The 15,173-nt window shown below is 42.4% G+C and overlaps 1 protein-coding gene across 4 annotated transcripts in view; it reads left to right on the top strand.

Moving 5' to 3' along the window:
• GPR84 (G protein-coupled receptor 84) overlaps positions 1-14,967 on the top strand; it is a 60,609-nt gene extending 45,642 nt beyond the window's left edge. For 3 of the 4 annotated variants that reach the window (XM_069231017.1, XM_069231016.1, XM_069231015.1), the window contains one exon: positions 12,170-14,967. In XM_069231017.1, coding sequence (XP_069087118.1) covers positions 12,216-13,346 — 1,131 coding nt within the window. In that variant the 5' untranslated portion in view covers positions 12,170-12,215 and the 3' untranslated portion in view covers positions 13,347-14,967. Of the gene's footprint in view, positions 1-5,691; positions 5,760-12,169 lie in introns of those variants that run through there. The other variant, XM_069231018.1, reaches the window with a different exon arrangement.
• The last annotated feature ends 206 nt before the right edge of the window (positions 14,968-15,173 follow it).

Here is a 15,173-nt window from a genome sequence, read left to right as displayed (position 1 = left end):
TGTCACATAAATTGAAAATGAAAAGTAAAACAGTTTCACATAACTAACCGAACTTTTCTTGCCATATAAACTGAAAAGTAAAACTTTCACATAATCGAGCCAACGGCTGCCATCAACACAAAGCAGACACACAAAGGGAAACAAAAAGTTAGCTTGCAGTAAAAACTATTGGCAAAAGTGCAATTATACATGTAACTGACAAAAGTGCAATTCTCCAAGTAATTGGCAAAAGTGCAATTACCTATGTAACAGGTTCGATGTCATGCAAAGCGCTCGACTTATGCCCAGCGAGATCACGCTGCAAAATAAAGAGAAAAAGTAGCCCAGAAACCAGATGGAAAACATTGAGCCTCGTATGTTTTCAGTAGTTGGTTGATGCACTCGAGGAGGGCTAAACATCGGAAAAGGCATGACGTAGGCGAGCCTTTCACTAATAAAAGCAAGCAGATTTTAAAAGGCAAGCCCATGAACCAATGAAAGTGACTGCCGTGACATGGGCGTGGTTAGAAGCCCAAAGAGACATTGCAACAGGGGACGGAGTGCTTTGCCCTCGCCCCTAAAAACAACAGAAGTGTTTTTCATAGATAGCATAGTTATTATTACTTTGGCTCTTTCCTCTGCTTGGTAGTACAATTTCTGCATGCTCCATGTGTTTCTATACAGTGTCTATTTGACAAGGCATGTGCCTTGTTTTCAATGGCATGGACAAAATGCTTTTACTATGTTTTGTGCTTGTAAAGGGAGTGCACAGTCAATTAACTGTTTTATTATTATATTGTTATAAGGTGCTGTAAACGATATGAATGCAACAGCGTTTTACAACCATAACCTTCGTGGCTCGACCCTTTAAAGTGCTGTTGCCAAAGTTATGGCCGGCAGGGAGTTATTTTCTCAGCACTTCCAGTGCGAAGGTGACATTTATTCAGTTTGGCTACTCGGCCAGACAAGACCGGCTACTAGGTACTGTTTTCACTGGATGCAATTTGCTTTTTGGAATGAAAGGATGCTTGCACTGATTTGCAAACGGTCACACTGGATGTCTGCTTGGGACACCACATCCCAGAAACACTAGATAATCTCTTTTTCCCTAACCTTGCAGTAGACACTTTTTGGCAGCTTTGAGACATCTACCACTGTGGATCCTGGCATGCGCTACCTACAGTGGTGAAAGTGGCATCAACTGGTGCAAAGTGTTGATAAAGGGTGCAAGGTTAGTTTCAAACTGAAACTCACCTTTGTTGTTTGTGGTTTCGTGTTATTTTATCATAAGAGCCTCAGGAAGGATGAGGTGGGGAGTATCTGTGTCTGTATTGGTCTTGAAGGGACCAGGATGGTGCTGCCGTACTAAGACGGCCTCGCTCTGGATTAAAGGGAGGGGATGAAGCATCATCACATGATTGAAAGAGGGATCTCGGACATTGTAGCCCTGCAATCCCTCCTCTAACCCACCCCACCCCCACACAAACATTTGACTCACTTGGCCACCGCCTATTTTTATTCTGTTGAAGGTACTGTCCTGATGCTTTTCCTAAGCCCCTGCTTTCCCTGCTACTTTGAAAGTTTCTACAGTTCCACTGTAGAGGTCACTTCAACATCCAGCCACGTTGGGTGTTTCTTTTCTGTGTCTAACTTCTCACGAATTTCAATTGAAATCTGAAAATTACGCCAGCCCTGCAGTGGAATAAGTTTGTGATGTAGGGTAGGGATGAAAATGGTGGCAAAGTTGAGACATAACAGTATACACATTTTACCTATCATTAAGTACTGTTTGTTCTGGAAGATTCTGGAAGAAAACGAGAAGTAGACTATGTTTTAAAAGTGGGACCTCAGTTGTGTTTTTCATAGTAACATTGAGATACAAATCTAAAGAAAATTAATTTGGATCTGGAACTTAATTTATGGAGCAGCTTTTCTGCATTATACTCCTCCAATTCTTACAATAGTTTTCAGGCAAATTTACTTCAGTTGGCAGTCTAAGATGAACAAGGGGTCTGGAGACGAACTGAAGGAATGAAAGAAATGAGGTGCTTTTTTAGGTTGACAAGACTGTATTCAGAGGTCGCGAAAAAACTTTTGCCAAACGTTACAGTGGGATTACAGGCTCCGCCCCTCCCACATCACTTACTAACGTTGAGCCTTATTGTCACTCTCATTTTCTTAATTGATGGCGTACCTTCCTCTTCATCTGTTTGTCCATTCCCTGACACATGCTTCTTTATCCTGCTGTTGATGGCTGACTCGTATCTTTACCCTGTTCACTTTTAGGGCCCACCTACATCTACTTGTTTTTCTTTTTGGTTATGCATGCCATGAGAGGGTGTGTGTTTTCCAGCTTTTCACTGCATGCTTTCCCACTGCCGAATATCGGTCCCAAGGCTCCATGCTGCTCTCTCACTTGTCTAGTGCTACAACGCACTTACCTTTGCGACCAGAAAGAGTATTAGGACTGATGATAAAACGTCATTGACAAGTAATAATAAATACGTTAATAATTCATAACATAATGCAAAATGTATTTTGTTTGGTCATATAAATGATATTCTTTACTATATGTGACAAAACTGTATTTATGTTTATGATTGAGTAGAATATGACACGTTAGGCATGCCCAGCACATTCAGCTGACAGGAATGTCATTACTTATGTCTGTCATAAATCGTTTTTAAATTTGTATGCGATGATATGTTGCAGAATTTTCCCATTAGACTTGGTTGTCATTAGATGTAGAGGACACGTTTCACAACCATGAGTTCCTCAAGGCTCTTTCCATCAACAGGGCGAATAATCGTTAGCACAGTAATCCCGGTGGAGAATGAATTGACATCTAAAGAAAAGGTCGGTAATGATACATGTACTGCATCTGTTATGGCGCCGAGGAAAAGTTAGGCTGCTGTCTGTGCTGCGCTTCGCCTGAGCGGCTTGTAGTCACTAATGCACATTATGTGGGTAGTAATGCGTGTGTTTGTGCTTCGTCTGCGTGTGTCCATGTTCTGTGCATGTGCAGCGCCTTGCTGCTAGTAGAGTGCGTGCAATGCACATTGTTGCCGCCCTTGTTGCACGTGTGGGTGTTTGTGGGTGTTTGTGAAGGAGAAGCCTTCAGTGCCTGCGGTTTTCTTGAACTAGTGCTGTGGGCGTGAAGCGTGCCAGGGCCAGGACTATTTCTGTACTATGTGTGAAGGAAGCTTACCAAGGTGCCACTCTGCCTCGGTTGTAAAGTGGCACAGCACATAGTTTGTTCTCCGCACAAGTCAGTGAGAGATTCCTTCACCGACCCTGGATCGTAGGACTAGGCCGGAACTGCCCTCATAGGGCGTAAGGCGTGAAGTGTGTGGTGGGGCTGTGTGTGTGGAAGTACTGAAGGATCATATAAACAAACGCCGAGTGGGGCACCGTGATGAGCCATTGTAATGCACGGTGAGACATGGCAAGGAGCCGAATCACAGGGAAATAACGTGAGACAGTAAAAAACGGTGGGCTAGGACAGTGGACAAATGGGAATAATACCAGATTGAGGGCAACAGCCAGAGAACTGAAAACCTAATGGATGGTCTATTCCCCTTTCAAATGTCGCTGCAACCGGGCCCTGGTGAGAGGTGGGCACGCTGAAGCTGGCGTCTGTGCACCATTGTGTTACACTTTATGTATTCCAATTAGATCGAAAATTGGTTTATGGTACAGGCAGGGCTTTAAATGGGCCGGTACTGTCCGGTACTGAGTACCGGCACTTTTTAATTTTGAGAGGGAGAGTACCGGCACATCTCAGGAAAAACGTAATACTTTTAATTGGAGAGTACCGGCACTTCCCAGGAACAAGCAGGTACTATTTTTCCATTTCAGGCACTGGACAGGCATTTTGTACAAACATATATTTTCTTTCTGAAAGGTTTGTTCTTGGGAGCTCCATCTATGATACAACATATTCTCATTCCTTCACTCGGGGGCTTACTACTGAGTCATACTGTAGAGCTACCTCCCGCGACCGTGATATGAGGAACCTGGCAGCTATGTTTACACCCTCATTTATCGGCCATCCCCCCATTGGTATGAGATCCAATGTGAGAGTGGAAAAATTCTGACCCAATAGAAGGGCTGGGGTCCCTCGTAACAAGCGAACTCACACTTTGTAGCAAAGGCAAGGCCCCTTACTTCCAGTGTGCATACTTTCTGCCGCACCTTACTCAAAGCTGACTTTCATTCTGTCATAATAGTACTAGTCACGCCCCCTGCCCCAGTGTACCCATGCTCGGAAGAAGTAGAAAGGGCCGTGCCAGTTGTCGGCCTGTGATCACATTCCTGCCAGAGACTAGACCTCTAGGTCCATCTAGGTGTTCTCCTGCTTTGTCATTGGAGGGTAGGACTTGCCCTGTCTAAGAGCTACTGCCAGGGGCGTTTCTTCAAGGAGGTTATGGGGTGTTACGCCCGTCCCCCCCAAATGTATTTTCTGATGAATAGCAGAGGACATGTGCTTTCATTTGGGTAAGGTAAGGTAACTGTCGGATTTTTGCATGCACACACTGACAAAATACACACACACTCTCTTTCATCTCTGTTTTGAAAGCTACAAATATTTATTATTTTACAACATATTGTGTTTCTGCCACTTAGTACTCTCACCTATCCGCATTCCTCCCCCTCCGCTGCCCCTTAAGCCTCTGTCATGTACTCTGCATTGGTATAATGTATTTTAACATTATATGTCAGCGTGATTGTCGGAAAATCTGAAGCCCCCCCACCCCCACCACAACGGGTTAGACCCCCTTTACTGGTATACTCGCCCTGAGGCTTAGGAACTAACCACGCCCTCATTTCAGACAGTTAAGGGGACGGGCCTCATTGCTGTCGACGCTCTCATACCCTGACGCAGCATTCTGTTGTATTGTATTGTTTTGTTTATACAGGGCTTACTACCCCCCTATGTAGAGCGATGATGCAGCACCCCTTGCTGTTGCTTTCGCTTTGCAGAAGAAGAGGCAACATGACCCCATGATCACAGTGAAACCAGGAGTTTGAATACCTAAGGCACGAGTCCGCCATCTTCCAGCCATTTGCGAGTAATGTGGTGTGAGAAACCAGACTAAGTATTATGGGAAAGTGGTCACCGTAATAAGGGTCAGCCCTAGGTGACATGCAGATATGTCAACATATTTGCATTTTGCAGCACTGGGAGATATAGTCATTTGTCAAGAAACACATTTTGTCCAGTTTTCGCACCTAGGCACAGTGTATCATTTGCCACCACACTCCTTGACAACGGCTGTACTCTACGCTTCCAGGTGAAGTCCGTCCTGCAGGTGGCGCTCGAGTGTTCACCTAGAATTAGGCCCAGTGTACGTGCGGACACTTCTCAGGCGAAGTTCGGCGCCCAACGGCTGTTGTGCACTTCACAAGTTCTTTCGCCCCCAACATGGAGAAGGACGAGTTGCTATGTCCTAGATTTATTTTCTGCTGATAGCACTGAGGTCATGAAAAACAAAACCAACCGCAAAGCCCAGTGTGGCTTCGTGATGAAAGTGTGTGTTTGGAAACTGGTCACTAAGCAGAGGCCTACTTGTCAAAAGGCAGAAGTGGGTACTGTTGGTTGGCCCCAGGAAGTTGAGTGAGCAGAATTTTGTAACTTGGGTTTTTGTAGAGCTGTTTCGGATGAGGAAGCAGAACAGGGTTATATAAACACACAGAGCTCTGTTAGGAGAAGGACATTTCTGGAAGTCAAGCAGAAAATCGCCATAGGGCTCCTCAAATATTGCGTTGCCCACAGTAGGGTAAGTTGGCACTTTGTTTTTAAAGAAAAAAAGATGGCACTTTAAAATGTATAGTTAGCCTCTGGTTTAAATGGATCTGTGATGAAATAGCTAGGTGGGCTGAGTGGTGGTGCAGGCTATATATTCATATTTAAGAGGCCATGCACTGCCATTTTGCTTGGCTTTGAATGGCCTCATAGTTCTGGAGTAAGGCAAGACAGCGCAAATCGCTGCATTACCTTACTTTGCCCTTTAAAGGCATTCCATGGGCTTTATGGTGGGTGTTCCCAGGCAAAACCCATGGATTCTGATGCTTACCCAGATTTACAAAACCATGTAAATCTGGGGATGCGCCAAAACCTTAAACCTCCCGAGGTGAGGCATAACGAGGAGAAATATTTTTATTTCTTCTTGCTTTTTCCTCTTTCCATGTGTGCTGCACAGTGCAGCATACATGGAAAGAGGAAATTGCCTCAGGATTGTTTTGCGCAGGAAGGTGCCCTTTCTCCACAAAAACAACACTGCGGGCAACAAAGGCACAATTGCACCATGGTGTATGGGTGCCTGTGCCTTCCCTAGGTTGCCGAAACAGCACCAGCGCAGAGGGTAAATGACAGGAATGCACCGTATTGCATAAATACGGCGCATTGCTACCATTTCACTTTGACATAGGGTAGCGCGCCAAATTCACGTAAATGAGGGCCTCACTGTGTAACTGAATGATCAGGTGGGTGTGCAGTGTTGATCACCTACAGCCGGATCTTTGCCAGATTTATAGGCCATCCACATGAGAAAAATGTACATACAATGTATCTAAATATGAATCATTTAAATTGCAGTTATTCTGAAAATATGAACAATCCTGATAATAACGGGCAATATTAATGAAAGAAACTGTGTCCTTCGAATGCATTGTATTCGTTTTTTTTCTGTTGTGTTGTTTCAGTGTATATAAAGCAACGATCCAAATTCAGATGCAATCGTCAGATAAACAAATATGACTGAAATACCATTTTTTTTGCAAAAAAATATCCTTTTTTGTTGGTTGATCTATCCAAAAAGCTGTGGAGCACCTAGAGTTAATTTGTCGATTGCTATAGCATTGTGCTTGTATTAAGCAACATGCCATTGCTGGAAGCAAGTCGCCTTGTGGTAGGTGTGAGTAGCGCCTGTGGTACCATTAGATATTCTATGCCTGTTGGTGGGTCTTGGAGTTGCTCCACAACTGCTGCCTGTCATCGTCGGTTGCAGCTCGAATTATGCAAATTAGGGGCATTGGTGGTTCCCTGATCATCTTTTGCAATGCAAAACTGGCCAATCGTTTTCCCATTGTTGCACCGAGAAAAGGGGGCATGCCATGTGTGTCCCCCACTCACAGCTGAGCTGCAGTTCCAGAACTGGTGGAAGACTTGTGATCCCCGGCATTTCCCTTGTGACAGCTGTATAAGGCACCAGGAGGTGCTATATTTGTGTATCCAGTTCTCACTGCCAGCCGAGATCTGATCCTAGTATAGTGCATGGCCGTGAAAAGAGAAGCACATCGGCATCTGGCATTCCACTCTAATTCAGTGCCAGCAGCAGTGTTGTAGTCCGGAATAACGAGTAGGGAATATCGATTTACCAGAATATCAAAGCCAAAAATATCAAGGACCAAAATATCGAGGAGCGCATGCAGATAGGTATAGATTTACTATTCTAACTCCACATCTATGTACATTGAAGATACGTATACAGTCAAGGTACATGGGAGGGGAGTTATTTTAAACCTGTACTTATAATTACTTACCTGTCTATATTTTGATCCTCGATATTTGGGTTTTGATATTGGGATAAGTCAATATTTCCTACTCCATGTTTTGTACTTTCACCCAGTGGAAGTGTACCACATTCAAAACGGGCTTTGATTGCATATGCATTTAGTGGCCAAATATTGCTATGATTTAACTATCAATGGTATAATAATCCCAAGGCCACCTCACATAAATTGTTCTCTGGTAGAAGAAAAAAAAATAGTTCAAAGTATTTGTTCCATTTTTCCTGCTTGTGTAATAGAGAATGTTACAATTGCATTTGCACAATAGTACGAAATGGAGCAAACTGGGCATAGTATGTTTGCTGTTTGCATAATAGGAATTGGGTAAAGTACATTTTCTCTAATTTCTTATGTGAAATATGGGCCCAGCTGTGAATACAAATCACTTCGATCCTTTTTTTCATTGCATAGGTAGTGATATAGATAGCAACAGCAGTGCAAACCCAGTTTGCTTTAATTTTCTAACAAAGGGCTGTTGCTAGGTTAGGGTTCTCTGATGACACCTGTAACACTCACTTAAATCCTTTATTTGCAATGCATACGTTTACATGTCTTGCATTTTGTAGCACTTTTTATATTATTCAATTTTTCTCCTGGTGCTAAAATCTCCTTATGCCAGGGATTAGAGTGCAATGTATGCAGAAATACATTTGGATATCCTGAGTGCATTCTCTCACCCAATAAAACTTCTATGCGGGCATTATCTCACCCCCCCTCCCCACCCACAGACACCATTCCTTCTCTTCTAGGGATATGCTCTTTCCAAATCGTAATTAGCCCAGTGGCTTACGAACACAGCTGCCAAGTTTTCTAGTTGCTTATGTGTGACATTTCGAAGTTTTTAGTATGCGCATGAGTTACATTCAGCTGTCAAATGCGTGACACTTTGAGCGACAGTCATAAGTAAAGCAGATTTTTAAGATCAGAAAAAATTGAGGAAATCTGTAAAAGTGAATTTGTTTTTATCCCCTTTGAAATATAAACATAAAAACGTGGAAATATAAATAAGAATCACTTCTAAATTTTGTAAGTTACCTAAACCATTAAACAAATATTAATAAAGCAGATACATTATTACAGTGTTAAAAATAATACAGTGGATTTTAAACACTCTTAAATCATGAATAGTCAGTATTTTACCATAAGAAATGTGGTGGCAGCCTTATTTATAGAGCCTCACCTGATTTGAAGACTCTCTTTGTAATTTATTTTCATTTAGATCAAGTATATGTATATTGATCTTATGTGAACACCATGAAAACATGGAATGGATCTGGATCTCCTGGACCATCAATGGCTATAGTTGGCTAAGCGTTTTTAGCCGGAACCAGAAATCATGCTGCATCAATGCCTGTGAATGTATGCGCTCTCTTTACAGAGGACGCAGTGACTGGGCATCCTGATTTGCTCCCATACAAGGGGTTGACTGTTCGATTCTGGCACGTTATGAGCTCCTTTATAGCTGATATATTTGAAGTAATATGGAACAGATTTGGGTTCAGATGCACAAAGCATTTGCAATGTACAAACTGCAAAATGTGACTCGATAACCTGTAACCTAATCTCATTTTGCTTTTGGGATTTGGTATTAGGAAGGGGAGTGTTTAGGGCGTCCCTTCCCAATACTGAATAGCACTGGTATGAATGAATGTTTAGCGACTGAAATGTAGTTTCAAAACATTAATATTTTACAGACTCTCTTAGGGAGGTGGTAACTCATTCGCAAAAGGGAAGGTGTCCCAAGGGACCCCTTCCCCTTTGTGAATGTGGATGAAAATATTTTTTAAGAGCAGGCAGTAGTCCCATGGACCACTGCTCTCTCTTAAAAAATGAAAAGTTTTGATTTTTCTATGTGTAATGTGTCCCGTTTTCCTTTAAAGAAAACTTCTGCATTACAAAAATAATTGCTTTATTGCAAAAACAATCACAGACATTGAGGTCTGCTGACCCCAGGAGGCCACCATCCCTATCATTGTGGCCATTCCCAAATGAATTGCAAATTACGACCTGCTTCATGAATATTAATGAGGCAGATTCCTTGCGCCCCAATTGGGAATCTCAAACAGTGTCTGATACACTGTAGAACATCGAAGTTTGCAATTTTTATATAGCGAATTGCAAAAATACGCTATTAGGAAAACATAAACCACTTTTTTTTTTGCACATCTGGCCCTTGTTGTGGAGTCCCTGGGCAAAATATTTCTGTGATTATACTTCATCCCCCTTTGATTAAAAAATTATCTTTATTCTAAAAGTGTACTACTCCTAAATTTGCATCATGCAATTGAGATTTTATTATTATTATTTTAGCACAACATCGTCTAATACATGCTGGCCATAAAGAAACACCACACCTCTAGTGTTCCCCAGTTCAGACCGTTATCCTTACACTGCTTTCACACCTACACCTCTCACCTCACTTGTGATCCTCAGCATATCTGGCTGCGCTACTGTACTCCTTAGCCCCACACAGTTGTTCCAAAGCATATCAACCCTGACCTGCAGCTCACGCTTCTTTTCCACAGACCAGCTGCGAAGTTCAGTCATTACCCACAGTGCTTCTTCATAATGCCTCTAAATTTGCATGTCCGCGTAGCTCTGGAAGCGCACCACAGTCCTGGAATATAGATTATAACAAGGCATACCACTGCTACAGATGCATTTGGCATGCAAGAACGACAATGACAACACTTATAACGCATTCCCATTCATATTATTTGCTATTTATGTGCTATTTTTACCACAACTATGCATAGCATAACAATGCATTGTTTTGTATGCTACTACACAGCAAGTAAGGATATACACCCAAACCACTTATCCCCTAATTACTACCATCCCATGAACACTAAACCCCCACCCCAAAATGCTACCAGTCCTGAACCCTAAAACATCATACCACCCCAAATAATTACTCATACCTGAACCCTAAAAACTCCACTATACACCTTTCCTGAAACCTAAAGCCTTTTTCTATTCTTTAATGCTACCATCTTTGAATCCTAAAAACTCCGGGACATATTTACAAGCCCCTTGCGCCTACTTAGCACCACCATATAGTCATTTTTGTATGCTAAGGTGGCGCATAAATTGGCTTCTCCGCCGTGCCATATTTACAAAGTGGCACAATGCTTGCATTGCGCCACTTTGCGACCTCTTGTACCACATTAGGCCTGCGTCAGGCATAATGTATGCAAGGGGGAGGGCGTTCTGGCAGAGGGAGGCCCAAAAAAATGGAGCAGTGAAATTTACAACATTTCAGTGCGACACTTTTCCTCAGAGCAGGTGTTAAAATGACTCACCCCTTACAGTTAATGGGCCTCCCTGTGCTTTGCTGCACTATTGTGAAAAATATTTGATGCTAGTGTAGCCAAGCACCACATTAACATAAAAAATGTTGAAGCTATTGTGCTAACGACCACCATGCTGCACCCTATGGTAAATACACGCAACCATGGTGTTGTGAGGAGCTAGTAGGGGGGTGCAAGAAAAGGGGGGCATCATCTATGATGGGCCACTTTCTTGTAAATATGCCCCTCCATACTACATCATAATACTACCCTTTCTTGAAACCTAAAGCCCCTTACAACTCTTTAACGCTACCCATCCCTGAACCCTAGAAGCCCTTACTACTTCTTAACACTATCCTTCCCTGAACCCTAAAGACCCCTTAAAACTCCTTTGCACTTCTAGTTCTTGATCCCTGAAAACTCCTAATGCGTTGTAATGGGTTGAAACTTACCTTGTTGCTGATATTGATGGCTTATGAGATATGATTTGTAAATGTAATCTAGGGTAATAGACGGGTTGTAAGAGTACAAAACCCTATCCTAATCTCCAATACCTCTTATGTCCATGTAGTATTTTCTATCATCTTTTCAAATACACCCGAAATACTAAGGTACAAGCCCTTAAGATTAAAATGCTTCCACCTCAGGGCTACTCTACAGATGACCCGCAGATATCCTTGCTGTTCCAAATCCGTGGCCTTACGTGTCATTCTAGGGCTTAGTCTGTATTGTAACTCCCCACCATTAAATCTTCCCAACACATAAAAAACCTTTGACAACCCCATGTTCTCATGCCAGCTAATTTATGTTTGTGACTCATCTGCCCTGAGTTCTGCCACACGCTGAAAATGAATGGTACATACTCCTTTGAAGTCAAGAATACCCATGCCATCCTCTCCCACAGTAAAATTCAGGAGGAGTTCAAACAATGTTTCAAATGTAGGCCAAATTGGCCACTCTGTGCCAGCTTTTCAGAATATTCATACAAGACATGTTTCCCCTGAAAATCTAGTATTGATCTCGCCATTCTGGACCTACTTTGGATTCTCTGGTTTAGGCAGCGTATTCCAAAGTATATACATATTTGTTATTTGTATAGAGAGAACCTAACTGAAAGGCAACAGAGTGTGTCTTCAGTCAAAGGCAAAATTACAGTATAAAAGTGTTTTGGGGTTTGGGGGCTTGTGGGATTCTGAGACTGTAAGTGGACTGTTGTATGTATAGTGCTTGAATACTAATAAAGTGGTGCTGTTCCACACATTTTGTGTTGTAAAAATACCTTAATATTGCATGGAAATAACTTTTTGTTCTATATTTTATCTCTGCAGATTATCAACCAATTTTTGTGCACCTGGAACAGCAAGCGATTCAAAGATGAACTACACAAATGACAGCTTCTCCTGCTACGACCCTTCAATTGTGAATTACCGCTATGTCAGTGTCACCTGGGGCATCATAGTCACTTTGGTGGGCACTGTTGGGAACATTTTGACTGTGTTGGCCTTTGCATTGGACAAGAAGTTGCAGACTAGGTTCAATATCCTGATTGTGAACCTCACCTTTGCAGATCTTCTCTACTGTGCTCTCCTGCAGCCCTTCTCTGTGGACTCTTACCTTCACCTCTACTGGCGGAGTGGGGCCACCTTTTGCAGGGTCTTTGGTATGCTACTCTTTGTCTCCAACTCAGTCTCTATCCTCACTCTGTGCCTGATTGCTGTCAGTCGGTACCTTCTCATTGCTAACAGTAAGCTCTTCGATCGGATCTTCAGTAGGCTTGGGATGACACTGATCATCATTGGCACTTGGGTCTTGGGCTTTGGCAGTTTCGCCCCACTGTGGAATGTTTTCGTCTTGGTCCAAAAGGTCTGCACATGCAGTTTCGATCGCATCAGAGGACGTCCGTACACTACTATTTTGATGGGCTTTTACTTTGTGATAGGCCTGGGCTGTGTCGGCGTCTTCTACTTCCTTATTCACAGGAAGGTCAAAGTTGCTGCCAAAGCACTGGATCAGTATAAGTTGAAGAAGAATAATGGGAAGAGTGGGTATGTGGCCGGTGTCAGTACAGCAGTTTCTGGAAAGTTCCAGGAACTAGACAGTGGAGTGGATTTGGGGGGCTCACAAGCCCACTCTAGTGAGGTCATTTCTGAACAGGTGCCCTCCTCAAAAAGTCATGTGAGCCAACAGTCGGCAGTGTCCTCAAAGAGTTCTGGAACAGTTGTCTCATCACAACCCAAGGACACAGGCTCCGAGTTCAAAAAGGTCACCCGTATGTGCTTTGTGGTCTTCATGTTCTTTGTGGTCAGCTACATACCCTTCTTGCTACTCAACATCTTTGATGCCAAGAACAAAGCCCCCCAGGTGCTCCACATGATTGCTGCCAACCTCACCTGGTTGAATAGTTGCATCAACCCTATCCTTTATGCCGCCATGAACCGGCACTTCAAGGAAGGGTACCAGAAAGTTCTTCTCATTTGCGTCCAAAAATCCAGTCGAAGAAGGTAGAAACACGTTTATCGCAGCAAATAAATCCCATGCTTTCTTCCTTTAAATGGGAGTAACACTTGTTCTGAGCACCTTCACACCACTCTGCAGACTGAGTATGGAAGGGTTGTATGCTGGAACTCCCTTGCTAATAATCGCTAAAGGATTACAGCCAGAGGTTGGTGTTTGGTTAAATGACTGTTTATCTCTAGCATACATTTTCTGTTTCTTCTACTGTACTACTGGAAGGAATTTGTCTAAGGTGACATTCAGTACAAGTTTCAGTACTTTAGAGAAAACTCACTCATCGCTGGACCCATACTGACTGCAAGTTTGTGGACCAGCTGAATATCTGAGAAATACATGAAACCACTCCAAGCTTCGAGATTTCAGCTCAACTCTTCTTCAGTCGATGGCAATTGCTTCAACTTCAGCGCAAATTGTCAACTGTACCTATAGGGGCTAGATGGGTAATGCCTCCAAATCATATTGGTTCTTATGATGTGTCTGGGCCTTACCCTACATCTCAGCTTTTGTCCCTAACCTAATGACTGAAAATAAAGTGACTATAATCAGTCACAGTTTTTCCTTTGATTTGAGATAGCGCAATTTAATAGAAAATCTAGAATATTGCACAACCAGAATATCGTGGACAAAATATTGAAGACCAATATATCAACATGGTAAATATATGTATAAGTAGGAGTTTAGTTTATTTCAATCCACGTGTAGGTACGTATATATGAGGTTAATAACCTTGTCAATATTTTGGCCACAACATTTTGATAACATGTTTGTGTTGTCGATATTTCGACTTATAACTTGATATTACATACCTACTGTTTCTCAACCTTACATCACAGTTTCTCCTACTGCAGCTGCAGATTAATAGAGCTAGGCCACAAATCCAAGCTGCTTTCAGCAAAATATTGGCCTACGCGTCACATTTGGCTTCTGTAATCAATGCCAAAGATGGGATTTCAGAGAAAAGTTTCCTTTTCACTCTACTGTGTGAGTTAAATAAGTTATCTGCAAAATAAAAGGCCCCTGGTTTAAGTGTCGAGGTAATCCCAGTGGGGCTAGTAACTGCAGTTCCCATTAGTCTACCGCGATTACACGATCCTCTGTAACTCTGCTTATCCAGTGTGTGTTTGACCTGGAGCCTTCGGCTGCAGCCAAAATTTACAGATAAACCTCTGGGGGAACAATGTAATACCCAGGGTAATTATGAGCAGAATTACCAGTTACCCAGTTATTTATAATTTCTGATGGTACTCTCAGGGAACGTTTTGTAAACCCCATCAATTCCTCTGGCATCACAGATATCCCAATATTAGGAATACCATGTGAAGATTGAAATACTGAGCTAAAATCCCGTGCATTCGTATTCAGGCGCTCAGTAATCAATCAATCAGATGGTCAGTAGTTATGCTAGTTTGTAAATCCTTATTTATTTGATTGCTTATATGTTACTTGTTTGTCCCGCACTGATATGCTGGATTTACATATGATTTTATGTAAAAAAGCACATTTTCTTGTCTTCAGATGTTTTTGTAAGTACCACTGACAGATTTGTATTACTCATTAATCTAGTCTTGTTAAATATATTTTGTAAAATAAAGATATATTTTTGTTAATTCAACAGTGTGTTCTTCTTAGTGTTCTTTGCAAATGAGGTTTGTAGCCATGCCGTCCAAATGACAACCATTTCTGGGTTATAGGCCTCTAATTCACTCGTCTGTGTGTGTGTGTCCCACAGCTGCCTGTTCTGTGGCTTGGTGGAAATGTTGTGGGTGAGTTCAAACATTTCAGTTTCTAATTCCTCCCAGGGTGAGATCTTGCTCTCCA

Source organism: Pleurodeles waltl, chromosome 4_2 (assembly GCF_031143425.1).
Source record: "Pleurodeles waltl isolate 20211129_DDA chromosome 4_2, aPleWal1.hap1.20221129, whole genome shotgun sequence".
Lineage (NCBI taxonomy): Eukaryota > Metazoa > Chordata > Amphibia > Caudata > Salamandridae > Pleurodeles > Pleurodeles waltl.
Note: the sequence above shows the minus strand (reverse complement) of the source record. Positions and strands in the feature narration are given on the sequence as shown.